This window comes from Cololabis saira, chromosome 18, assembly GCF_033807715.1.
Source record: "Cololabis saira isolate AMF1-May2022 chromosome 18, fColSai1.1, whole genome shotgun sequence".
Lineage (NCBI taxonomy): Eukaryota > Metazoa > Chordata > Actinopteri > Beloniformes > Belonidae > Cololabis > Cololabis saira.
In genome coordinates this window covers 26,856,009-26,881,624 of record NC_084604.1, presented here as the reverse complement: position 1 = coordinate 26,881,624, position 25,616 = coordinate 26,856,009, and the positions used below count along the sequence as shown (strand labels likewise).

Sequence of the window (25,616 nt, the reverse complement as noted above, 5' to 3'; positions counted from 1 at the left end):
CACTCCTTTCATTACTCTTTACACGTCAGGAAGTTAAGATTTGCTGGTCAAGGCCAGTATGCTGATAGGTCGAAGGAGGAATTTGGTGTTCAGGACCACTGGAGGCCAAAATGAATAAACAGCATTTTATTGCTGAGTTGTAATACCTGCGGTGTGGCACACAGTGCCACGGCTGCAGAGAGGTAGCTTGATGATGGACGTTGGTTTTCTTTTCGTTTTATTCCTTTGCATTTTTTTTTTTGTTGTGACCCCATCGATAAGTGTGTCATTGAGTTTAAATATACTCCACCGGAGATGCACAGTTGACAAAACAAAATATCTCAACTTTTACCTCACCTGGAAGATCCTTCAATATTTTACGTCATTCAATAGCAGCTTCCTGTTTCCTGTTTGGGGCATCTGGCGTCTCCATTTACTGGTCCCCCCAAAACAACACCTCCTATGACCTATTAGATGACCCTGCCAGATAAGATGTGGCCTTGGTCTCTTCCCCAGACCCTCTCACCCTGTTTTTGTGGTCTTAATTTGGAAGGAGCCAGAAAAAGACCGTTTTCCTGAGAGATGAGATGCACCTTTACAAGCTAGACTTAAAGCTTAAAGGACTGAGATCAGGAATGCGATGAGGACGCATGCTGTTTTGCAAACTTTGCTCCAGATGTTTGACTGTCTTTTCTTTGTATACATATATGTATGCTACCAAGTCTTGGTCAAGTTAAACTTCAGTAATTCACCTAAGTGACCCTTTGCCTCCTCACATCTTCTTCTCTGTCTGAATTAGTTTATTTTAAATGCATTTGTGGATCCTAAAAATATCCCAGATCTGTATGTTGTCATGAAAGTGCATGTCACTATTCACCGGTTTGTATATTTGGATTTATGGCTGTTTTAGCTGATTATTTAATAATACACCTTGCAATTTTGACACAATATCCATTTGACCGAGCTGACCCTGATTATTCCACATAATCAGAAAGACTTCTGTGGACCTTTTATAGGCATATGAAAAATTATTTCTTTTTTTTTTTTGGTCACAAGTTGTCAATCATCTTAGATGTATAACTGCTGTAGTTTAATGCCACACGTTTCTCATGTCTGAACTCAATGTGTTTGTTACAGATTTAACGGCAAAGCACCACAACATCACTGTGGTCACATTGGAGATTTAAGCCAAATGAAAAGAATGTGTGATGACTTGGAAAGGATTTTCCAGGTTTATATCACAACAAGTAGTGGTCAAATGCATCAATAATACCAATGGAGACATTAAGATTAACAAAATAATGTCAGTTATTTTCCATTAGAATGTAAAGCTAATTACAAATATTTTGTCGACTTGTGGGAGAGAGATGATATATGACTGTTTTTCACTTGGACTGTTGGGATGAGGACTATTTTTATACTTTTAAGTTTTAAACTGTTGTATTGTGTTAAAGCATTGATTTTGAGCTTTAATCGGGGCAGGTTTACATCAAGATATTTTTGCGAAAAGTTGCCCTTTTTTGATGTGGCAATGGACCGCCCGTCAGACAGACTGAGGTCAGGTGATGGACTCATCAGTCATTTTTAGGATTTATGACCGGCTGGAAGATGAAATATCTCTCAGTTCAGGTGACTGGCGGAATCTTATACCGCATACCTAAAAACACCACTTTATCAGTAGACAGTATACCTAAACCATCACACAACCATATTCACGTTTGATGAAGTGGTGCACTTGGGGTCCTGAATCTTTTTCCACCTTCAGTTTCCTTTCCCCATAACTTTTTATTTTACTTTTATTTAAGTTAAGTGGATTTTTATCTTTGGCAACACAGCTTCTCCTGTGCCCACGTGGGTTTTCTCTGTTTTTGACCATAGGAGTAAGCACTCATGTTGGGTAATTGAATTGCCTGTAGAAGTGAGCGTCAGCATGCATTGATTTGTCCAGAGTGTACCCCGCCTCATGGTCTTAAGCTGGGATAGGCTTCAATTGACGTTTTTGACTCGTAACAGCATTACGTGGGTTTAGTAACTGGATGGCTGGGTGACTTTTGGTTCATTTGTTTATAGAGCGTCTCATTTAATGTTGAACGTTGGTCTCTCAAATCCTCCTGCTGTTCACTGCATTAAATATCCGTTATCTTTCCGTGTTTTTATTTTGTTTTGACTGTTAAGAAATCGAGAAGGAGACAGTTTAGGGGGAATTGGAGGTGCTAGAATTTCTATAGTCACTTCATGACACTTTTGGCAGTTGTCATGTGGATTAAACTGTCTTTGGCAACATGACACCGCTTCCACCTGTCTCTGCGCAAAGACGCTGCAACTGCTGTCAAGCAACGGGGGGGACGCATGCACAAGATGTAATTAGAAACGTGAGTTTAGTTTCCAGGATTTAGCTGAGAATCTTTCATTTTCAGTGCACTCTGTGCAAGTGTGAGTTTTGAGATATTTAAATGCTCTCGCAGCTGTACATGGCAGCTAAAAGATGTCGTACATGAGTCTTTCTTTTTTTCTCTGGTCGAGATTGCAAAACCGTGGCGCATTTGGACAGCGGGGGTAATTGAGTTGCATGCAAACGTTCTAACGTGCCACGCTTCTTTGTGACGGCACTGATGCCCCTGCGGGGGGGCACCTCTCTGTAATCAGAGAGGTTGTTTCCAGGTTAAGGATTAGTAATAGATTTTCAGTTGCTAAGCTTGTTATGTGAGAGGCTGTACAGGTCAGACCTTTCCATCTACAGTTGATCGTAATGATTGAGTGTAAGCAGGAAAAAATCAACTTTTTAAACATGTGAATTCATATGTAATGGGGTTAAAGTAATTATATGCAATTTGATTACATTTATGACATTTTGTTGGAATTTTGGGACCACGGTAGCATCAAAGGACCGTTCATATGTCTAGCTCTGAGTCCAGGCCCTACTCCTCTCTTCCTTACGTGCTCTCTCTTTTTTTTTTTTCTCCTTTATTGATATCCTGCTCATGCTGGCTCCCTCTGCCAGCCCTGAGGATTGATGGCCTTTGTTTGTGGGGAAAGGTACCAAAATCTCCCCTGCTTAGGTCCAGGCTCCAAGCATAAACCAGTAACCCAGTTCTAATTGCTGCCTCCATCTATCATCTGTCAGGGCAGCCAAGGTGGATGATGCAGAGTTTAACTACAGCTCTCCGTCTGCACCTGTAAGTGGTGGCTTGTTATGAGTTCAACAACCACATAACCCTTTGTATTTAATGTTATTTGGAGCCAAGCTTAATCCATTTAAATCGTGTTCCACCACCTTTTGAAGAACAAAACAAATGTAAACTCAGGTTCAGCTTCTTCCTATCAACACTCTTATTTGCACTTTTCCAGCCAGAAAACATCTGATGGGTGCTTCCTTTTCCAAACAGTAAAAAGGTCAGATTGGGCATAATTTTGTATCTGACCTCAGTTCACGAGATGACAAACACCACAGGCCACCCTCCTCATTTATTTTAGTTTTAGACATACTTTCTTGGTTTTGCTTCTTAGACCTGCATGTGCAGTACCTTTCAAAGCCAAGAGCAGGGGAGATAGAGGCTTAAAAGCAATAAATAACCAAATGTTATCAGAGCCCCGCTGAAGGAAAAGGATGCAGCTGTACGAACAGGACCCGGGCCTGAGACAGGCGACTGCGTGCTTCAGGAGTCTTTGAGGCCCGACTTGAAAATGGGAATCCGGAGGCCTGCCATGGCAGACCTCATGGTCAGTTTATTTTTCTTTGCTGCTTTATCCTTCGCTGAAATGGACCACAAACCTCCCTGTTTCTTTATTCGGCGGCCACCGTCTAACAGTCTCCCTCATGTATACAGAAATGTATGTACTGAGATATTTGTGTAATCTTAAACAAATAATGACACATTCTATAATATTGTGTTGTTTATCTAACGCAGGGCATTAAAATGGACACATCAGACGAGCCAGTAGGTTGTTAAAGCATCAAATATAAGTACCGTATTTTCTGGACTATAAGCCGCTACTTTTTTCATCGATTTGGAACCATGCGGCTTATACAAAGGTGCGGCTATTCTGTGGATTTTTCTTCCACCGCTCAGGGCGCTCTAACCGGAATTAGAATCAAAACTAAGACAGAATAAATGCAAAGAAGAATACGCTACTTCTTCTTTAGCAGATAGAAGTAGGTAGAAGCAGATTTCAAACAGATAAATAGATAAATAAATACTGGTTATTTTCTCTTGGTTCTGTCTCGTTTTAATCAGCAAAGTTGCTGCTGTGTTAAAAGACACTGTTTGGAAAGGATCTATTTAGGTACAAACATGTACATCATTTACAGTTCAAAATCCTTCTGTACATGTAGTAAATATCTAATCTAACAACAGAAATATCTGCAGCTTGCATATCTTTTTTTTTTTTTTAAATAGAGCGGACGCGGCTTATAGTCCAGAAAATACAGTAATTATTTTCTTTGTGACTTTTTGAGGTCCATTTCTTTATGGATGAATTTTGGCCCACTCAGACCGTACCATAATATGTCTATTTGGTTGAGGTTTGGACTTTAAATAGGCCACTGTGACACCTTTATTCTTTTCTTTCGAGACATTTATTGTTATTTGAGATCATTGGATCATATTTAGCAATGCTTTGGTTGTTGGGGAGTTTTTCCTTACCAGTGTTTGGCTCAAGGTTTTTCTCCCACTAGGCGAGTTTTTACGTGCCATTGTTCATGTAATAATTGCTCTGCGGTCATGTTCTGGGTCTTTGGTAAACGCCTACAGACAACTTGTATTGTAATAGATGCTATATAAAAGAAATTGAATTGAATTGGACAGATGAACTGACGTGTCTTTATAGTGCATTAAATAAGGATGGCTGGTTCCTGAAGCTGCAAACAAATCCAAATCATCACTCTTCCACCACTGTGCTTGACAGTTGGAGTGAGGTGATGTTGTACTGTGTTTGGTTTCTTCCAAACATTATCGTCTGCATTAAGATAAAATGTCTTGACTTTGGTTTATTCTGTCCAGAGGACAGAAATGTTGTCGTTGGTTCAGATGCAGCTTGACTTTCTCCTGGCAGCCTTCCAGACATATGCTGTACTATTGAGATGTACTGTAGCTTTTGGGTTTTTACACATTTTCCCACCGGGTTCAAACCGTGTCAAACATTGGTGCTAAAAACAATGGGCAGCTGTTGTAAATGTTTTCCACTTAATGATCTCTATTATTATTATTATAGAATGAGGATTCTCATTGCTGAAGTTTTTCTTAATTGGCATTGGGTTAATCCCAAGTCTGGTTTCATAGAGCTGGTCACACTTGACTGATGTTCATCTAATTCCATATTTTGGTTAAGACTTTGATTAATGATGTAGTACAATGTGAGGTTGTATTTACTTCTTTTTAAGACCTGTTGGGACCATATTATCAACATGAGGGTATACTATGTGTATATAAAATATATCCATCATTTGAGGCAAGTGCAAAAGTAAACATTTGCCAGCTATGACCCAGATGAATGGAGGTTACAGTTCTCATCGCCATATCCCGTCTCATCACTATGAGTAAAGCTACAAAGATAAAGAACAAAAGTTAGTTAGTGCAGTGCTGAAATGATCCATACGTTTGTGGGGGCACATACAGTTGTGTGAAAGTGTTTGCCCCCTTCCTGATTTCTTATTTTTTTGCATGTTTGTCCCACTTAAAAGTTTCAGATCATCAAACAAATTTAAATATTAGACAAAGATAATTAGTTTAGTTTAGTTTGGTTTTTAAATGAAGGTTTTTTTTATTAAGGGAAAGAAAAATCAAAACCTACATGGCACTTAAACATTTAAGTGCGACAAACATGCAAAAAAAAAAAGAAATCAGGAAGGGGGCAAATGCTTTTTCACACAACTGGACGTCTTTTTTTTTCCCCAAAAAAATAATCATAGTATTTTTCCTCTTTTCAGGAAAGGATCTATCTTCCCGTAGTGAGACGGACCTTAACTGTATCTTCGGGAAGAGAGGAAGACCTATTAAAGAGCAAGAGCAGGTAAGATATTGAACTTGTTTTTGTACAGGAGGACCATCAACTTTGGATTTATCAAATGATTTTGGTTTTCTTGTTTAGTATTTTTCTTCTCTGGGAAACGGGTACATTTTGATGCGTCAGATTTTTCTTAACCCGGAAACCACAACAGAGCAGAGTGTACTGAAGCCAGATGGCCTGAGCTTATTTGTCTCCGACTCTGTAATTGCTGGTGACCATCAGTGCTGATCCCGTCATCAGTGGCTCGCTCCTGTATCATGTGATCCTTCTGCTTCTGCAGGGCGCCGCTTCAGAGCAGCCTCTGGTTATAGATTAGCCATGTCAAGGTGCACAGCTTTAATACAGCCAACAGGCCACTGATGGTGGCAAGAGCACCTAAATCCAGTTAAGGGATTTACACTCCTACCCCGTGCTCCTCACTTTCACTCTCCCCCTCTTTTTTTCCTACTTCAGTCTGGAAGCATCACATCAGGTGGTTAAGTATGCCAGCAGGCATTATTTAAAAAAAAAAAGAAGAAAAATAGTGTTGAGGTGAACAGAAATGTGTAGCGATGATGCTTGCAGAAAAGTTGGGTTTGCTCATGGCACCAGTAGTTGGCCACATCAAATGTCACATTACCGGGTGACCTTATGATGGGTCTCATACAGTTGAACTGTTGCTCACAGACTTGGTATTCTGAGCCTGGTAAGGACATTTATCCAGCATATCTATATATATCTATATATTAGGGGTGTAACGATACACTAATCTCACGATACGGTACGATACACGATATTGAGGTCACGATAACGATACAATATTATAGCAGTATTTTTTTAACAACCTTGAATGAGGAACATATGACTGGAAAAAATTGTCTTTTATTTGAAATTCAAAACAATGCTGTGTGTTTGCCCTATTGTTACAGTTTGTAATGCTTTATAACTGTTTAAGTTTGAAAGAGAAAGCCAGGGCAACCATTTTCCACAAACTGAACTAAAAGTAAATGTCAGGTTTGCATTATGCATCTTCAGTTTCATACAAGTAAAAATATTTTGCCACAAACTGAATAGTTTCTCTCATGTATGATTTGACTTTTTTCTTTCTAATTTAACAACTAAAATTAAATAAATAAATAAAAGTAAATAAATACATACAATTTTACATCATAAAAAAGATTGATTCATGCTCACCTTATAAGTGTAAGAGGAGATTTATTTTTGTTAAGAAGGTTATTTTGGTAATTCAGGGTTCATTATTTTATAAATATATTCTTTGGGTGCGTCCCAATACTCCCCCTCGCCCTCCTTTTCTTCCCTAACCCTAACTTTTGCGCGTTCCCGTGAAGGTAGTGGTGTCCCAATTCCTCTTTTCACCTAGGGGGAGGGGGCATAACGAGGGCTAGGGGCTGAGAATAGCCCCTTCAAATCGAGGGATTTCAGATGCTGACTTGGCGAGCGAGGGGGTATGAAAAAAAGAGGCTCTGCGTCGATTTGACTCGCCGACCGAAGGCAAACAGGCAGACTGGTCTCAGAGAAATAGAGAGAAATAATCCTGTGACTCGTCAGATTTGTTTTGGATGTTTCTGATATAATAGTCTTCAGAAACCACAAAGTAATCCAGCTGTTATCTGGGTAATTTACACACTTTCAGATAAAGTTGCAGAAGATCACGCCAGAATAAAGGGATTTATGGTTCCGCGTTACACCAACGCAGATCCTACGGCGGAGGTTACGCAACCTACGCCGTAGGCTCTGCGTCGATTTAACGCGGACCCAAGCTCCGGACCCGGCAGACAGAAATCTCTAAATTTCGGAGCAAATTTCTTAACAGGCGTAGCTACAACTGTTAGATTTAATCTATTAAACCAACATATTCCTAAATGATTTATTTCAGCCGGCGTGATTCTCAACAGAGCTGCGTCCCAGGAGAGAGTGTCTCTCCCGGGGCTGACGGAGCAGCCTGACCCAGCGATCACGTCTCTTCTCGGGCTGTGAGCTGAGGCTGCTCCCCGGGGCCGGCGGCTCTTCTCATCTCCGAAAACATCGGGTCAAATTTCTTAACAGGCGTTATTTGGATAAACTGAGCCCAGGTTGGGGATCTTAAGGTTACCATTATACCTGAAAAAATATTAAAACTTAATAAAGTGCCATATTAACAGCGCTACAGCTGAAATTAAAACAGCTTTTGGCTCTCAGCTTCCTGATCAGGGAAGGGATGAAAACGAGGGGTAGGGGGAGAATTGGGACAGGCACCTGGGCCAAGTGCCCTAGATCTCAAGTGCCCTAAAATCTCCCCCTTCTTTTTTAGGGCTTAGGGAAGAAAAGAAGTGCGAGTGGAGAAAAGAAGGGCGAGTGAAGGAGAATTGGGATTGGGCCTTTATATTCTGATGTAAATCAGGGACTATAATGACACTAGTCAGTTTATCTGTAGTGATTATTCTGTTTTAGATTGGGCGGAGTGATACAGCACTAGGTGCTGTGTTGATGTTCTAAAATCCTACGCTGTTGAGCGGACATTAAAGTACACTGGAACTCAGCAGAAGTTGCCCGCGTGTTTATCCTACTCACGACCCGAAAAAGGTTTAATTTAATAAGGTAAGGCTTAACTGTACACCAGCCTTACATTAGTAAAAGTTCAGAGCTCAAAACGGGACCACAAAATGGGACTAGTTTCTTCTGAGCGGAGTAAGATTTTGGTCCGCAGGTCGAGATGCGGCCGCAGTTGGATGCGCGTTACTAGTCAACACAATAGATTAATATTAATAACCCAATATCGCGATACACTTTGTCACCTCCACGACACGTATTGTGACGTTTTTGTGTCGCGAAATTTCGTGGCACGATATATTGTTACACCCCCTGTGTGTATATTAGGGGTGTAACGATACACTAATCTCACGATACGGTACGATACACGATATTGAGGTCACGATAACGATACGATACGATATATTATTTTTTTAACAACCTTGAATGAGGTAGTCATGAGGACATTTTCTTTTATTTGAAAGACACAAAATACAAAATAATACTGTGCATTTGCCCTATTGTTCCAGTTTGTAATGCTTTATAACTGTTTAAGTTTTAAAGAGAAAGCCAGGCCAACCATTTTCCACAAACTGAACTAAAAGTAAATGTCAGGTTTGCATTAAGCATCTTCAGTTTCATACAAGTACAAATATTTTGCCACAAACTGAATAGTTTCTCTCATGTATGATTTGACTTTTTTCTTTTCCAGAAATGTAACAACTAAAATTAAATAAATAAATACAAGTAAATAAATACATACAATTTTACATCATAAAAAAGTGTAAGAGGAGATTTATTTTTGTTAAGAAGGTTATTTTGGTAATTCAGGGTTCATTATTTTATAAATATATTCTTTATATTCTGTAAATCAGGGACTATAATGACACTAGTCAGTTTCTGTAGTGATTAGTATGTTTTAGATTGGGCGGAGTGATACAGCACTAGGTGTTGTGTTGATGTTCTAAAATCCTACGCTGTTGAGCGGACATTGAAGTACACTGGAACTTAGCAGAAGTTGTCTCCGTGTTTATCCTACTCATGACCCCAAAAAGGTTTAATTTAATAAGGTAAGGCTTAACTCTACACCAGACTTACATAAGTAAAGGTTCAGACCTCAAAACGGGACCGCAAAACGGGACTAGTTTATTCTGAGCGGAGGGAGATTTTGGTCCGCGCGGTCCGGCCGCGGTCGTGGTCGGATGCGCGTTTCTAGTCAACACAATAGATTAATAATAACCCAATATCGCGATACACTCTGTCACCTCCACGACACGTATTGTGACATTTTTGTATCGCGAAATTTCGTGGCACGATATATTGTTACACCCCTAGTGTATATATATATATATATATATATATATATATATGAGTATATTAAATGTACTTGCTTGTGGATATAGCCTGAGTTAATATTGATAGGAAGAGCCCCTCTTCAATTTCTGTCTACATCTTCCAATCAAAATTGTGCCTTTGGGGAACAATTTCTCCGTTTGAGAAATCTGCGTGTTCTGAATGAGTTTCAAGTCAACCACTTGTCTCATTCAGTTGAGTGGAATTACACATATAAAGACACTATAATCACCGAGCTTATTCAATATATTTTCATGCTGGACATTTCAGTGCATCTGCAGCATTATATCTGTTGACTGGATCTACACGATCAGATTTTTGAATAATCATAAAGTATACAAAGAAAACGTTGAGACCAGTAACCCCACATTTCTATCTTCAGTGATTAATTACCCTTAACTCTTGTATTGTCGTTGGGTCAAAACGACCTAATTCTCCTGTCCTTCCTTCCTTCCTTCCTTCCTTCCTTCCTTCCTTCCTTCCTTCCTTCCTTCCTTCCTTCCTTCCTTCCTTCCTTCCTTCCTTCCTTCCTTCCTTCCCTTCCTCTTTTCTCCCTTCCTTACTTCTCTACTCCCTTCCGTGTTTCTTTTCTCCCTTCCTTCCTTCTTATCTACCCTCGTACATTCCTTCCTTCCTTCCTTCCTTCCTTCCTTCCTTCCTTCCTTCCTTCCTTCCTTCCTTCCTTCCTTCCTTCCTTCCTTCCTTCCTTCCTTCCTTCCTTCCTTCCTTCCTTCCTTCCTTCCTTCCTTCCTCCCTCCCTCCCTCCCTCCCTTCCTTCCTTCCTTCCTTCCTTCCTTCCTTCCTTCCTTCCTTCCTTCCTTCCTTCCTTCCTTCCTTCCTTTCTCCCTTCCTTCCTTCTTTTCTCCCTTCCTTCCTTCTTTTCTCCCTTCCTTCTTTTCTTCCTTCTTCCCTTCCTCCTCCGTCACAAGTTTAACTGACTCAATAAAGACCGCCAGAAGAACGGGGACATCACCAGCTTTTGGACACCAGTACACTGAAAAACCTCTTGCTGCCTTCCCTTGCTTATCTCAAGCATTTGGCTGGAAGAAATTGGCAACTTAAAAATCCATAAATTTAACAAACAGACCCCCTCCACACACACACCCACAAACACACACATTTCCCAGTAGGTGCTGAGCCATAACATCACAATGGCAGATGCTCCCGAGTTGATTAACATTGGAAATGCAAGCAATACACAGTGTCCTTCTTGCGCTAATCGTTTGGTTATAGGTTGCTATTTTTTTCAGCCAGGAGGGACACGTTTGACCACATCGAAAACACCAACCACAATTACAATGGCTTCCCATGAGGCCTTGTGTTGAGGCTGGGAAGTGGTTAGAAAGGGCGAGTGACCAATCAAGCGCTCGGCTTTTAGCAGGATCTCCTGAACGTGTTTGTGACACAGAGTGACTTTCATCTCCTAGGGATCTGGTTTACAGTCGTCTTCTGTTGCTGCTATAACACACATTTATTCTGCAATATGCACACAAGGAATAATCCCGACTCTTCAAGGGACTGTAGTCTCATGAGGTACCGCCTATGGCATTATCATGTCTGCGTCCTGACGAGGTGAGGCCTAGAAGACTTGACCAAATCTGGAAGGGGTTCTCCAGCCCGCCCTCCTTCTCCCTCATGAATCTTCCCGCTCCTCACCCGCCACCCGCTGCTGTCTCTCCAGCCTCCTTTCCACCAGTCCCCCCACTGCGGGTGTTTTCCTTCCTCCACTGTGATGTTTCCTGCTCTCTCCTTATCGCTGCTCACAACGCTCCGTGAAACACACACGCGCACACACACACACACCTCTGTTCATCAAAGACAGCATTGCTTATGTTAAAAATACCATTTGAAAACACATGAGAAGAAAATATGTACCGGTATTCGTTTTATAGTCTTAATCTGTAAGTCCTGTCCCTTATTGCGTTTCTTTAAATTATCTTTAGATGGAAACAATCAAGGCAAGCCAGAATCCCTCCTTTTAAAAATAAGATTCAATATTTGACCCATTTTTCATGTTTTATCCAAAATGGCTTTATATCATCATCAAATTGAATTTATTACATTTTTTTTTTAAGCTGAAAGCTGGAGCCGAGTAACCTGAGATGCTTTAACGCAATGGTAGCTGTCTAATTTAAACAAATAAGTGTGTATATTTAGATAGATTATGGGGGAAAAAAAGGTTTTCTGATTTAGATAAACATATTAAGTAATACTAGAGTATGAGGATCTCTCGCTTTTTGGTTGTCGGTAATAGAGAGATTTGCCTCTATTCGGATGTATAACTCAACACAAAATTCTTTAAAAGTAACTGAATTAGCTCTTTTAAACATTTGCACCATGCCAATTATCTTCTGACATACAATTTAACTTACTGCTACAATAAGCCGAAAAAGTTTAACTATATAAATCGATGACCGCTATTTCACCTGCAATTTCATCTTTTATTGTGTAACTACTTATTTCAAATATTTACAGTATTTTCCCGGTGAGGGTTGTTGTGTAGCACCTGTCCATCTACTTGGCTCTCTGTTATCCATCACCCATCCCACGCTTGCGACTCTCTCTATCTCCTGCCTCCTCTTGCGCCCCTCAACACAATTACTCACCGCATGACAAACGACAGGCTCTCGCTGCCGAGGTATCAAAAAGCCCCGGCCACTTCTAAATGAAGGCACTTTGGCAGCCCTGTGCTCCCTGCGCTTATCGGCGGGCAAGCAGTGCCCCTGGCTGTCCTGCTCTCCTTCCTCCCCCTTCTCCACCACCCCTGCTCTCCATGCCCTCCTCAGGGGGTTTAGTTAGGGGAGCCACATGGAGGGCCAGCCCGGCTTGATTTATCTCCCTCGCCCCTCTGCCCAGCCACTCAGGCAGGCCGAAAGAGCCGACGAGGCTCCAGCGGGCCCCGGCTAGAAAGCCAGGCATTAGCTGAAATAAACCTTTCTGGCGCCCAGTGAAAAATGTCCTCTGATTGGCTAATTAATCAGTCAAAGGGGAGCGACGCAGCTTGTGACTTGAGGGACCCAAGCGGGCGACCGCAGTGGGCCTGCTGATAAATAGACTCCCCGCCGATTCATACATCAAGAAAAGTTAGTCATTTTTTAAAGCTGCCAGCTCAGATGAAGGGTGGAAACAAGCTATAGTTTTCTTTTTCTGCTTTTTATTTATATATATATATATATATATATATATATATATAATATTCTTTTTTTGGAATGGGTTAATGGAAAAATAGATAATTTTGTTGAGCATTTATTTATTTGTTATTTATTCTCCATTTAAAAAAACAAAAACACTGTCTACTTCATGTGAACGGGTACTGCTGTTGATCAGCCTTTGCATTATACAAAAAACCTAATGATTGTGATTTTTTTCTTTTTTTTTCTTCTCCCTACATGAGTCATATTATTTTACTTTAACTCGATTTTTAGTTTAATATTTGATCTTTTTTTAATGCAGTAAGGAAAGCCCTTTCGCACGTAGTAAGTTTCTACTTCTGTGCTCGACTGTTCTGTTTGACCACCACAAACCCTGAAGTCATGCCGTGCATCGATCCATTCATTAGTTCTCTCCTCCCTTAAAGTGTCAGGAAAGAAAAATGGTTGAGTGTAATTTGGTACAAGGCTTGTTTTGACGTCTGCACCTCCAGTCAGACGGTGGGCAGGGTTGCACCCGGCTCTCGGGTCAGCGTGACCCCTGCTGCCTCTCCCACTCCCACTCCGGCTCAGGCACAAAGGATGGAGCATAAAGCCTCATCGGGTGGCACCTGTTGCAAGTGTTTGCTGCCCACGCCTCGTCCACATGAAGGATCGCGCGTCAGGAGGTGCTCCCCCAATACCGCCACGTTAAAGAATATGGAGCAGCGGTGACTTGGGCTGGGGGCTTGAGGATTTGGCAGATGCGTTACGATGGCGCTAGGGAGCTCATAGGCACCGTCGAGTAGTGAAACTTTGCTGACAGCGCAGAAACAAAATATCTGAAACCATATCACTAATTTCATATATCTTTAAAGAGCTATCAAGCACTATAAAGACGCATTTAAGAAAATCTGGCTTCATCAGAGGCTTCACTGTTGTCAGTGTATTTTTGTGATGATTCTTGATAATTAACTGAGTAGAAACACAGCAGCTCTTGTTTGGCCCGCTTGTCCATCAGCTTGCTGTGCTGTGTGAACGTGCGTGCTCACAGGTTGGTTGCTGCCATCTGAACGGGCCACTGCACTCACGCAGGGTGCTGGCTCCGTGTGGAGCCAAGAATCTGTGATTCATTCCCAGATAAGATTTAATTGCCTCAGGAGAAAGTGCTCCCTCTCCACCATATTTGTATATGGACCTTTTTTTACTTTTACCACGGAACTTATCAAGATTTGCCAAAACACCTGCCCCCCCTCCACCCAATGTGTGTTTTTACTGGTGTGCAAAACACACACCAAAGACACACAGCATGCCATTTACCTCCCTGGCAGTTCTGTGGACTGCTCCCCTTGAGCAGTGCCAGCTTGCTGACACTTACAGATTAGCGCAGGCAAAAAAAAGAGAAAAAAAGATGGTTCCTGTCTCTTAGTTACGAACCTGAGCTCCGATACAGGAGAGCAGGATAATTACTGCCTGGTAGAGCTAAGCGCCCATAGATTTCCAGCTCTCTCAATCGTTTAATCACTGATTGTTTAATCTAATAAATCACAGCCGGGGAAGATAATCACAGCATCTTCCCTCCCTGGGGTTGGGAACCCCAATATTCACAAGGGGGGCATTGTCGGCAAGCGTTTGCTATGTTAAACAAGCACAGGGCAGTCACACTGCATGCATAATGTTGTCTTCATTTGTTACTTATGATAAATGCTCTTACAATGCGACAAACTGCATTTTTCCAACCCTTTTTTTTCTTCTTTAAACTATGCAGAATGTGTGGTTTTAGGTATTTGTTGATGCTTGTTACCAAGTGTTGCATGTAATGGGCTTACATTGCATCATTTATAGTTTTTAAACTTTGTTTATTTCTGTAAACATTTCTTTTTCATGCAGAAAAGGAAGATAAAAGGCAGAAATGTGACTTAAAAATGTAAATGGTCAATTGAAACGTTTCTCTTAGTTGCCAGGGAGTAAGGCATTCACCTGTTTTTCTGTCCGCCCACATCAGGCTCATGAAGGATGAGCTGCTGGACTGGTGCTCTCATCAGGGAGAGACAGCTGGCTAATCAGGCCCTGATCCATATACCCGGAGTATCACCAAATTTATTATTGTGGCAGGACAATGAGGGCATACTCTCGCAATTATAGACCCAAGCAATATTGGCGAGAAATTATTGGAGGGGAGAAAAAACAACAACCGATAATGCAGAGGCAGTTTTTAAGAAAATAAATGGGCGACTGGAGCACCGTTAAATCCTAATTAACAAGATTCGAGGGTGGCGCTTTGAAACAGTTTTTAGTTATATGTCGCTGTTAATATTGTTCTGTTTAAATAACCTTTAAAGGTTGCAGTACTTGTAAACCTTACACCATGGCTCTTGATTTTCAAAGTTTGTGTTATCGTACATATATAAGGAGTATATCATGTTAATGAGTGATTTATGTTGGACAGTTTAATCCTAAACGGCGTCTGTTCAGTACTGAAAATCCCCAATAAAACAGTTTACTCTTTTCACTTGTTCAGTCACTGCTCCAGGGGACCAGGTCAGCTTAAATACCTTAAATTCTGCTGGATACCAACCACATTAAGCGAAGAATTACCTGTAGTTGGATTACAATGATTTAATTGCAAAATGTCAGTAAAAAGGTAAAAATTGTGGCTTAAATTTGATTGTTTCCTAGCGCATATTAGTGATCCAACATATAAATATTAACCAGTGTCTTCAGCTGAAGAAGCTGCAAATAGTAGCTTTTTGAGGCAACTACATGTGCACAAATACCAGAGCTTGCATTATCTCCTATTGCCAAAGTTAAAAAAAAAAAAAATTCCAGCTGCTGAGCAACACACGGTGCATGTTGTTACAAAACTTGCAGGGAAAAAATTACATCGCTTGATTTCAGGACTATACCCACCCAGTTGAGTTGAAAACAGCTAATCTTTTCTTTTATGGTGCAAATTTAGCCAAAGTATGTCTTTTTTTGTTGTTATTGGGACTGTTCTACCTCAGGTGTACAATGATACAAAGCTTGAAGCTTTTAGTAGAGTAAATTGTGAGAAACTTATCTTTCCAAACTGACATTACTTACAACACACAGCAAATAATTACAGCATTCAAACTAAAACATTAAAACATCGTCAGAACAGTAAATGTTTGAGCTACAGCACCACATTTACTGTATGTCAGTTCAACAATTTTACTGTTTATTTACAAAAATAAATGAGTGTAAAAGCAAACTGCTGAAAATGAAAGCATGGAATCTCAATCCAGTGTTGGAGGAATGTTGTCCTGGGCCTTAATGGTCGTGTGCCCCCCAGCATCTTAAAACACTGGATTTGGACGTCTACATGGCCCTTAACCTTGAAGCTCAGTCACAGTTAGGGAACATGCTTTAAACAAGCCCTGATACTGTATTTTTCATTCAGTTACGCTTTGGATTTGATCTTTTTGTGTGTTGTTTTTTTTTTAAGCGTCTGCTTTCTGTGCTCACTGAACTTCAATAGATACTGTGAGTAGATGTTATGTTGTGAATTGAGAATTAGTTTGAATCATTTCTTGAAAATGTGCTGGATGAACTTGAACTGTTGTGGAAGACGTTAGAATCTTTTGCTGTTGAAGACATTCAAGCAAAAGAAAGGATGCTGGCAAGGTTGTTTTTAAAAATGAAGACACTATAAATTAACCAAATGGGGAGAAAAAGTAAAATAAATTAGGATATATCTAAAAGTATATGTTTGGAACTTTAAACTTATTTTGATAAGGCCTACCTTGCTCTGCAAAACTAATAATACAACGAACAATGTTTGAGAAGTTTCTCTTTTTTTTGATCGATAAGACTGGGGAGAAAAGTTCCACGTTCCCTTCAGTAAACCTTTTGCATCATCTCTCCTGGCTTGATAGACTCGCTGAATGTGTTGGCTGCAGTATCTTGGCACCTTGGCGCGTGTTTTGCGATTGGCTTTCCATTGGCCACATTAGCGGGGAAAGATAGAACTGGAGTGTCTTGAAGGAGGCGGCCTGTTGAATGTCTTCCCACCCTCTCCTTTTCTCTGGGACCCTCTGCGGACCCTCCCTGTGTTCCCTGCCCAGCCCCAGCCCCCGCCAGGGGAGAGAGTGGAACAGGAAGGACCCGATAGCCAGCCAGACCGCTCCTCTGCAGAAGGAGCCTTATCTCAGAGCTGCACACGGTGCACTGAGCGCATCCTTTTCCTGGGGTTCTGCGTCTGGAAGGAGAGGAGGAGGAGGAGGAGGATGAGGAGGAGGTGTGGGAGGAGAAGGCGGTAGACACGACTCGGTATAGGTGTGTTCTCCAACCCTCCAGTCCTCTGTCTTGCCTGTTTTGCCATTCTTTAAAAGTTGAGGAGTTATGTAAAATGACTTTTTGAGATATAAGTGGAGGTTTATTCCTGCAAAATAGTGTCGTATTTACGTAGCTTTCCTAGAACATGGAGCGCTATTAACACTACAATAAGGTCTTTCATTGTCTTAATGTGCTCTTACAGTATAAAGTGGTAATAATATGGAAATAATATACTTGTGTCTGTTGTAAATTTAAATTTGAGATGTTGACCTGACCTGTTCACTGAGTGCAACTACTCGCTGTCCAACACGGGAAATTCCACACGCAGATCCACCCTGGAAACATGTTGGGGGGAAAAAATCAACTATGACAGAAGGCCCTTAGTACCAAATTTTTATTTTTATGAAACACGGTCTGCAAGACTTAACCTTTTGGTCGGGGTTTCACCATCCAGCGTTTGCTTAGAGTTTGGAGAAAACTTTGACTTACGTGTTGTATATCAGAGCACGACTTCGTATCGTCAAACTGATTAGTAGTTTTTAAACACCTTCAGTTGGAAACTGAACTTTTACATTTGGCTTACAATGGTACTGAAATTATGGGATGCTATGTATTGTATGGAGTGGATACATAATGTTTAATTTTATTCAAGTGCAGCATGTAAAGTTATCAAAAAGGAGATGACGCACTCCGACAAAAAAGTTACAACTAAACAAGGTGTTAGTGTTGTTACACGTATAAATGTAAGATTTATTCTTTTGACACTTTGAAATGATTGGATATTGTCTCACATAACATTCCTCCAGGGCTTGTAGATGGTCTACCTGCACATTTTAAGGTGTTCCTTTAAGCAAATCTCAGTGTTTCAGTTCAAGCATGCAGCGATGTTGCTCATGTCCTGTTTGATTATTATATCTGTTCAGATGTTCTGTCGAAGGAAGTGGCTGGAAAATTAAACCGTTTCACATAAGTAAGCAAATACTTTAAACATATTCTTTATAGATCTTTAAAACAAAAGAACCAAGCAGAGGTTACAAACTGCTGATGGGATGGAGGTGAGTGAGAAATACCTGGCCAAAGGTTGGGAAGATATAACATGAAGATGTATTAATTTTACTAAACTTAATATTTGAGCCATAAAAGGACCCTGAAATGATACTATCATCACTATTTCTTGTCAACAGAATTTCTAATTTTTGTTTTAAGTATTTATTAGGAGTAAAGTGTTATTTCATGCATTCTGAGAACTTGACTGCATGACGTGTCAAAGAAATAACGATCATAGGCCTGAGAATGGAAGAGCAGTGTGGAAGTAGAGAAGCATTACAAACATTACTGCCATGCAGTTTTCAGTAACATGTTGCCTTCAATACTCCACGCCAAGGAAGATCTCCAGGGCTGCCAACAACGCTGACCACATCTGTATCTTATATCCTCACGATGCGTGTGTCCAGCTTCTGCCCCACGCAGCACTTCTCCCGCTGTCGGATCAGAGTCTAATGGAGATCCCCAGGCAGCGCGAGAGCAGCACATACCCGGCTCCGGCCACTTGTGCTTGATGATGAAGAAGACGTTTCTCTCAGTCACTCTCCCCTCTCTCTCTCTCTCTTTCCCTGCCCATTCCCTCTCTCCCTCTCCTGAGAGTAATTTCAAAGGCAGTTCTAAAGTGGCCCCCAGCCATCTTCCCAAATCCCAGTTACATGTTGTTTGGCGCTGTCAGCTCTAAGCCCCGTCTCCACTCTCCCAAGCAGAGAGGATGCCATTGTGCTGTAACAGGGAGTATAGATTTTCTCAGGGAAGTTGAAAAGTTTTCTTTAATGGCACCTTAGCTAAACGGCCTTATCCTGCTTGTTAGAAGTTGCTAGTTTTTTTTGTTTTTTTTTTTCTCTTCCCCTAGTCAAGGTCTTCAGTGGTGGAAAACTTTTGGCGTCAATCATGCTTTTCATCAGCTTTTTTTTTTTTTTACTCCTTTTGATGTCATCTTGTGTTCTTCCTGCATGTTGGATCTGTCCCTGTCCCCCTATTAAAATGTTGTTCTTTTAAAAAAAATATTTGTAGAGAAATAATTTCACAGTATTTAAGTCGGTATACCATACCTCAAAGATGATGGATGTTCTCCATAAAAGCATAAACCTTTCAGGTGGTTTGAACTTTTTGAATAATAATCAATAACCAAACTGTGTGTACGGTACAAAAGCCGGGGGGAAAGTTCAGCACAAATCTATATAAGCAGCTCTCTTTATTTGACTACATTTTCATTGTTTTACATGAACATCAATTAGCTTTTGTATCTCAGTCGGTACCGAGGCTCAAGAGTAAAGGCTTAAAAGCTAAACCACGAAGCGACTCCACATAACTCAGTGTTTTCAGTTTATCTCTAATCGGTAGTCTGAGAATGCGTTTCACTTCAACATCGCAGGATACATGGAGCACTAGTATTGTTTAGTGTGATCCTCCAGAGGAGTGTCTGTGTTCTTCTGGAGAAATCATTATGCATTGAGTAGGTCATTAGGAAAATGAAGATGAATGGGTCACAGGGGTAAGGTGACGAATTGTTCACGCTGCAGAGTTAAAATCTGCTGCGTGTTACGGCTAACAGTTGTAAAGTTGGCCATTTCTAATTTATAACTTCAAGGTTTGGGGGAATGACTTTGGAACAAGACTTAATCGTATTCTGAGACAAAACAAATATAAGCAGGCTGGTGATTTTTATTTTTATCTACTTATAATTCTTTACAATTAGGCCTCATTTTCAGATTTGTATCTGTCAGCTTATTCCGTCCCATCAATCCCTGACGAATGTGTGAGGCTCAGCTCTAGGCTTTGTTCCCCTCCATCATTTGCTTAGTTTAAAAATGTTTCTTTCATGGTGGATGTTGGTGCGAGACTTGGTTGTTGGCCTGAAGCTGAATCTGGCTACCAGGCCAATAGCTTGGCAGTCAAACTGATCAATATGTTTTTGAACGCCTTCAGGTGGAAACTTAACTTTTACGTTTGGCTGACATTGATACTGAAATGTTGGGGTTTTATATAACGTATGGAGTGCATTCATACTGGGTCGTGCATTTTAAAATATTTCACAAAAGGAACACCTCTTTCACTTACGTGACCACTTCATTATCAGTATCATTATTCTTGATGGTGATAATTCAAGCAAAAGCAGCTCTAGTCCAAGTCTCCCAAATGACTGAACTTCTCACCTGATCTCTAACGGAGAGTCCAGCTCTTGGATGAAACCCATTTTAGCCGCTTGTCTCTGCCATCTTGTTCTTCTGGTCTCGGCACCTGCTCATGACCAGAAGATCTCAAGTTCCTTGATCTCCTTCACTTGATGATGCACAAACTGGATAGACCTTGCAGTTTTTAATCTCTCCTATTAAAAAAAGTATTTCCTTAGGTTGAACACTGGATGGCATGAAAAAAATAAAAGTAAATCACTTTCTACTTATTTTTTTGATCATTTGTGTTGAGCATCTTTATTGACAGACACACAATACTGCACTTGTCAAAATGTGTTAACCAGCACTCACCACAATGTTGCATTAAAGGCTACAGTCTAAATGACTCTTCAACAAAGACTTTAGATTAGATATGATTGGTTGGAAACACTTGTTTCATTTTGATGTGAAAATCCATGTTTCAGCTATGATGAGATGAGGAATGACACAAAAACCAGACTTGTATTACTATGAAGTGTTTTAAGAAACGGATGATAAATGTCAGAAATGTTTGGTTGATGTTGAAGGTGTGCATTTTAAGGCTTAAATCCTGTTGTGTCAGCATTCTATTTTGGTCTTGCGATCACTTAAGGGACAAAGTGATCTTTGCATGGTGATTGACAGTTAAGCTCCGTGGTGCAGCATTGTGTTCCGTCTTTGTGCGTGTAGTTTCTGTAAATGGTGCAAAGCATAACAGTTTCCTTGTTTGTGTCTTTCTGGTGCAGGAAAGCAGCAGCAGTGATTCTCAGGGTGAAACGGAGGAGAATGGGACTCCTGCTGCTCCCGTACTGGACACAGAGTCGATCACGAAGACTGTAAAAAGTAGCCTGAACATGCAGGAGTATTTTGCACAGCGAATGGCTCAGCTGAAGAAAGGTCGTGGAGCCCAGAGCACAGCAGCGTCCCCCGCTGAGGCCAGCACGTCGCCCGGTCCACCTGAGGAACCTTGTTCAGTCCACAGCGAAAGCAACGATACAGAAGAACCCAAAAAGAAAAGAAAGAAGAAGAAGAAGAGCAAAAAGCCTGCAGAGGAAGTGGAAGAGGAGGAATGCAGCACACCCGTTGTTGTTGTGGAGGAGCAAGAAAATCCGGAGCAGGAAAAGTGCTCAAGGAAGAAAAAGAAGAGAAAAATGGCCGAAAACCACTGCGATGCAAATGAGAACAGTAGCCCCACTGATGTTCTGGAGGTGAACTGCGAACAAGTGGCTCCCTCAAAGAAAAAGAAGCTTAAAAAAAACAGAGGTGAAATATTAAACGGACACGATCTCGCCGAGGATGAAACTGCTGAGTTGGAAGTTGTACCGAACACGAACGTCAGCGAACAGGAGGACGGTGTAGTAACCAAAGATAAAGACGAGCCGCGGGAAAAGAAATGTAAAAAGAAGAAAAAGAAGAGAAAAAATCAGGATTAGGGAAGAGTTGAGGGCAAAGTTAAATCTTTGAGCTGTCCAGACAACTATGTACGCCTTAATGGAGTGTGAAGACAGATAACTGCTGCATGAAACATGAACTCATCTGTTAAACCTCAGAGCTGTTCATTCCAGTTGTAGAATTATTTTATTGGACTCTGCGAGCTAAGTGCTAAAATGAAATGAACTCTTCCTTTAATCTACTTGAAGAATTTGTATATTTCCACATGAGCAAAACTTTATTACCAAACATCAAAGTTCAGATATTACTCCGACTAATGCTTTTTTTTTCTTTTTCTTTCCAAGTTGTGAAATTCATTCAATGATGTCTGATTTTCAATGTTGTCACTATAGACACCTACACCTACATTACTATTTGTTTAGGTGATATATTGCAGTGGATTTTTGCCCTGTTCATTAAACAGATGATGGATAATTTTTGTCAGTTCTGCAAAAAAAAAACAACCTGAAGCTTACAGAATTAAGTGGGACTTTTCATTCTTTAGAGAAAAATAATTCATGTTAACATTTCAAGGTTTTGGAAATGAGATGCACTTTGGTGCTTCACCTGGATCACACCTAAAAATGTTTTTATTTTAAAGAAATCTATGAAAATGCAAGTTTGACTATTTCTGTTCTCAGATGGGAAATAAAGATGAATTTAAAAAAAAACATGATTATTGTGAAAATGGAAATAATTTGCAGTCTTCCATTGAAAAGCATGCAGAGACCCTTCCTTTATCCCCCGTCTCTTTATTCAGGCTCTGGGGGGTCAGCTAGTTTCTGTCCCAGCTGTTTTGGGTGAAATGTGGGGTTACAGTCCGGACAGGTCTCTCAGACGAACAGCCACACATGCTGTCATGTAAAAATATGCTGGGAAAATCTAATGAGATTGACAGTTCGAAGGAGTTTCATAAGTCACCTTTTGAATTCAAGATGTGACGCACAATGTTGAGCAATGATTTGACAAGCTTTTAAACCCAACTGACTTAACATTGCGTTGTTGTGAGTCAAAGGAGCTACAAGGAAACTTGTAGGTGTCCAGTCTTGTTAAGAAGCCACCAGTAGTTCCTGCACACTGTTTTGGGTCTGCATGTTTTCAGATGATCAGAAAAAGGAAGGCCTCATCATCAGCCTTCGACAAAGGAAAGTCGTAAACCAAATAAGTAATCCCCAAAGTGTATAGAACATTTAAAAGCATTAAAACAAGCAATCAAGCTTATACCCGACTGAATCAGCTGACAAACATTTGGAAGTAGAGGAGAGAGAAAGGTGTGGTTAACGTTTCCAGAGATGAGTATGAATGTTTTGGGTTGTGTGTTTGTAACCTAGCAACAACAGATCTGTTGGGCCACGTGCAGTGCTGGTCAGTGGCAAAAGTGAGTTCTTACGGTGCACAGCATGGATGGGAACTCACAACATCTGGGGTTCCGGTGTCCACCATCACACCGTCTGGAGCTGCCAGTCCCTCCTTCACCCATACCACTCTCTATCTCCTCTTATAGTTTAAAGTTTTGGAGTCTTAAATATGCTGTTGTGTCCGTTTTCAGGTTAATCAGTTAAAATTAGGGTCCATTTCCTAAAGCTCGCTCAAAGCTTGTCCAGTTTATTTTCCAGTAATCTTACATTCTTTGAAGATCCTGGAAGAAATGGTTGAACTACCTCATCTTGCTCTGCATTCGGCTCCTGCTCCGTCTGCAACATCTCTTCAACTTGTCTGGATTTGGATCAGTCTGCTGTTCCCACACGCCCATAACCTTCTGCTGTTATGGTGTCAGGAGCCAAAGAAGAGCCAAAACAATCACCTGAAATCCTGAAAAGCAACTCAGCATGGAAACTTTTTCAAAAATCAGTTTTAACTCTGGCTTATTTTTGCACTTCATATAATCGGAAGTCTTTCAAAAAAAACAATTATTGGCACCCTTCCTTGGTATTTATATGCAGATTATTTTGAGCAACAACTCCTTCCAAATGTTTCCTTTATCCATCTAAATGCGCCTTGCATCAGTATCCCGGTTCAGACACTCTTTTCACGTACTCAGCTGAGTTCTTATGTAATTGTGGATCCTGACTGCCTGTAAAAGTTTTCCATGAGCTTCCGGGTAAGGACTTTTGTCTGGCCAGTGTGAAACAGTCCGTCTTTTCCTTGTGAGCTGCTCTGTAGTTGTGTTGGATGTCTACTTCAGCTCACTGACTCTGGAAACCCACGACCTTCAGGTTTCTGTCCAAAATACCCGGTTAATATTCTGATTTGCTTTTTTTTACTTGGATACATTCCTTATCTAGTAGGAGAGCAGAACATCTGCTCCAAACAACACAGAAACTCCACCATGTTTTTCATAAGTTATGGCATGCATCGTATCCTTTTATTGCCTGTAAATAACGACATTATCAGACACCTTTAATTTGGTGTCCTTTCAGCACAGAACAATATCTCTATAAGAATGTTGCTTATGAGTGTTTTTTGCAGTTATTTCAATAATGTTCATACTTGATGTGCACAAAGGCAGCTCTGCTTTCCGGCCCAATTCAAAATTTTTATGCAGATTTTAAGTAAAAGGAAAATCAGGAATACAAATTAGTCAGCATGGGTTGTGCGGGAAAAAATAAAAAACTTTGGTTAAAAAGGAGGGAAAAAGGAGAAGATGTTTTTCATGATTATTTGGACGCCTCTTGGTTCAAACGGACATCCATCTGGACTTACATTTCTAGAATTAACAAATCACATCCAACGACTGACTCTTTTTATAAAGTAAATTTATTAGTGGATAGCCCCTTGAGATGAATCATCTCGTTTTCGAGGGGGTCCAACAAAAAACATACAACACAATACAAAACAGTTACATACAACATACATAATACATAACACATAATACATAAGGCTCTCACACACAAACCTACCCAGACTCCAGTCCCCAAGACCTACCACACCTGAAGAACACAGGTAAATACTGCATTTAATGCAGTAATAGCAACAAAAACAACAATATTAATATTAATGGTAGTCATTGTCATCATCATTATGATACAATATATATACATTATATATGAAATAAAAAATAAAAAAATAAAAATAAAATGAGAAGGCAATACCACTAGAAACAACTACATGGTTTATTGAGGTTGGAATATAGAGAGTTTTTAAAGGTGTATAATGAATTAAGTTTTCTTATGGTAATGGGTAAGTTGTTCCAGTCTGATGGGGCTTTAAACTTAAAAGCACGTCTGCCAATTTCTTTAAAGGTTAAAGGAACGAAAAAAAAGGGTTGCTGAGTGTTTCTGAGAGAATATGAGGATGTATATGGAATCAGATATTGTTTTAAGTAAGATGGATAACTGAAGTGGATACATTTGAATATGAGTTGGAGCCAGTGGTATTGTCTTCTTGAGCTGAGGGGTAACCAGTTTAATGAATGATACATGGAGCAGTGGTGAGTTCGATATGGGCACCTTAACACAAATCTACAGAGACTGTTGTAAATGACATTGAGAGGTTGAAGATGTGATTCATAAGTGTTCTGGTAAACAACATCAGCATAATCTAAAATGGGAAATAATAGTTGTGTGACAATTCTTTTCCGTGTTGGTAAAGTAAAACAGTTTATTGAACGGTAAAGGATGCCTAGGTTGCGATGTAACTTGGTTGTGATGGACTCAATATGATGTTTAAAAGAAAATAATGGGTCGATCCAAAGGCCGAGGTGTTTGAATGTGGTGAC

The 25,616-nt window shown here is 40.4% G+C and overlaps 1 protein-coding gene across 1 annotated transcript in view; it reads left to right on the top strand.

Annotated features, from left to right (window-relative positions):
• The window catches only part of pinx1 (PIN2 (TERF1) interacting telomerase inhibitor 1), a 28,303-nt gene extending 5,753 nt beyond the window's left edge, over window positions 1-22,550 (top strand). The window contains exons 6-7 of the mRNA XM_061746527.1: window positions 5,906-5,988; window positions 21,214-22,550. Of these exons, the coding sequence (XP_061602511.1) occupies window positions 5,906-5,988; window positions 21,214-21,900 (770 nt within the window). The 3' untranslated portion in view covers window positions 21,901-22,550. The remainder of the gene's footprint in view (window positions 1-5,905; window positions 5,989-21,213) is intronic.
• Window positions 22,551-25,616: the final 3,066 nt, after the last annotated feature.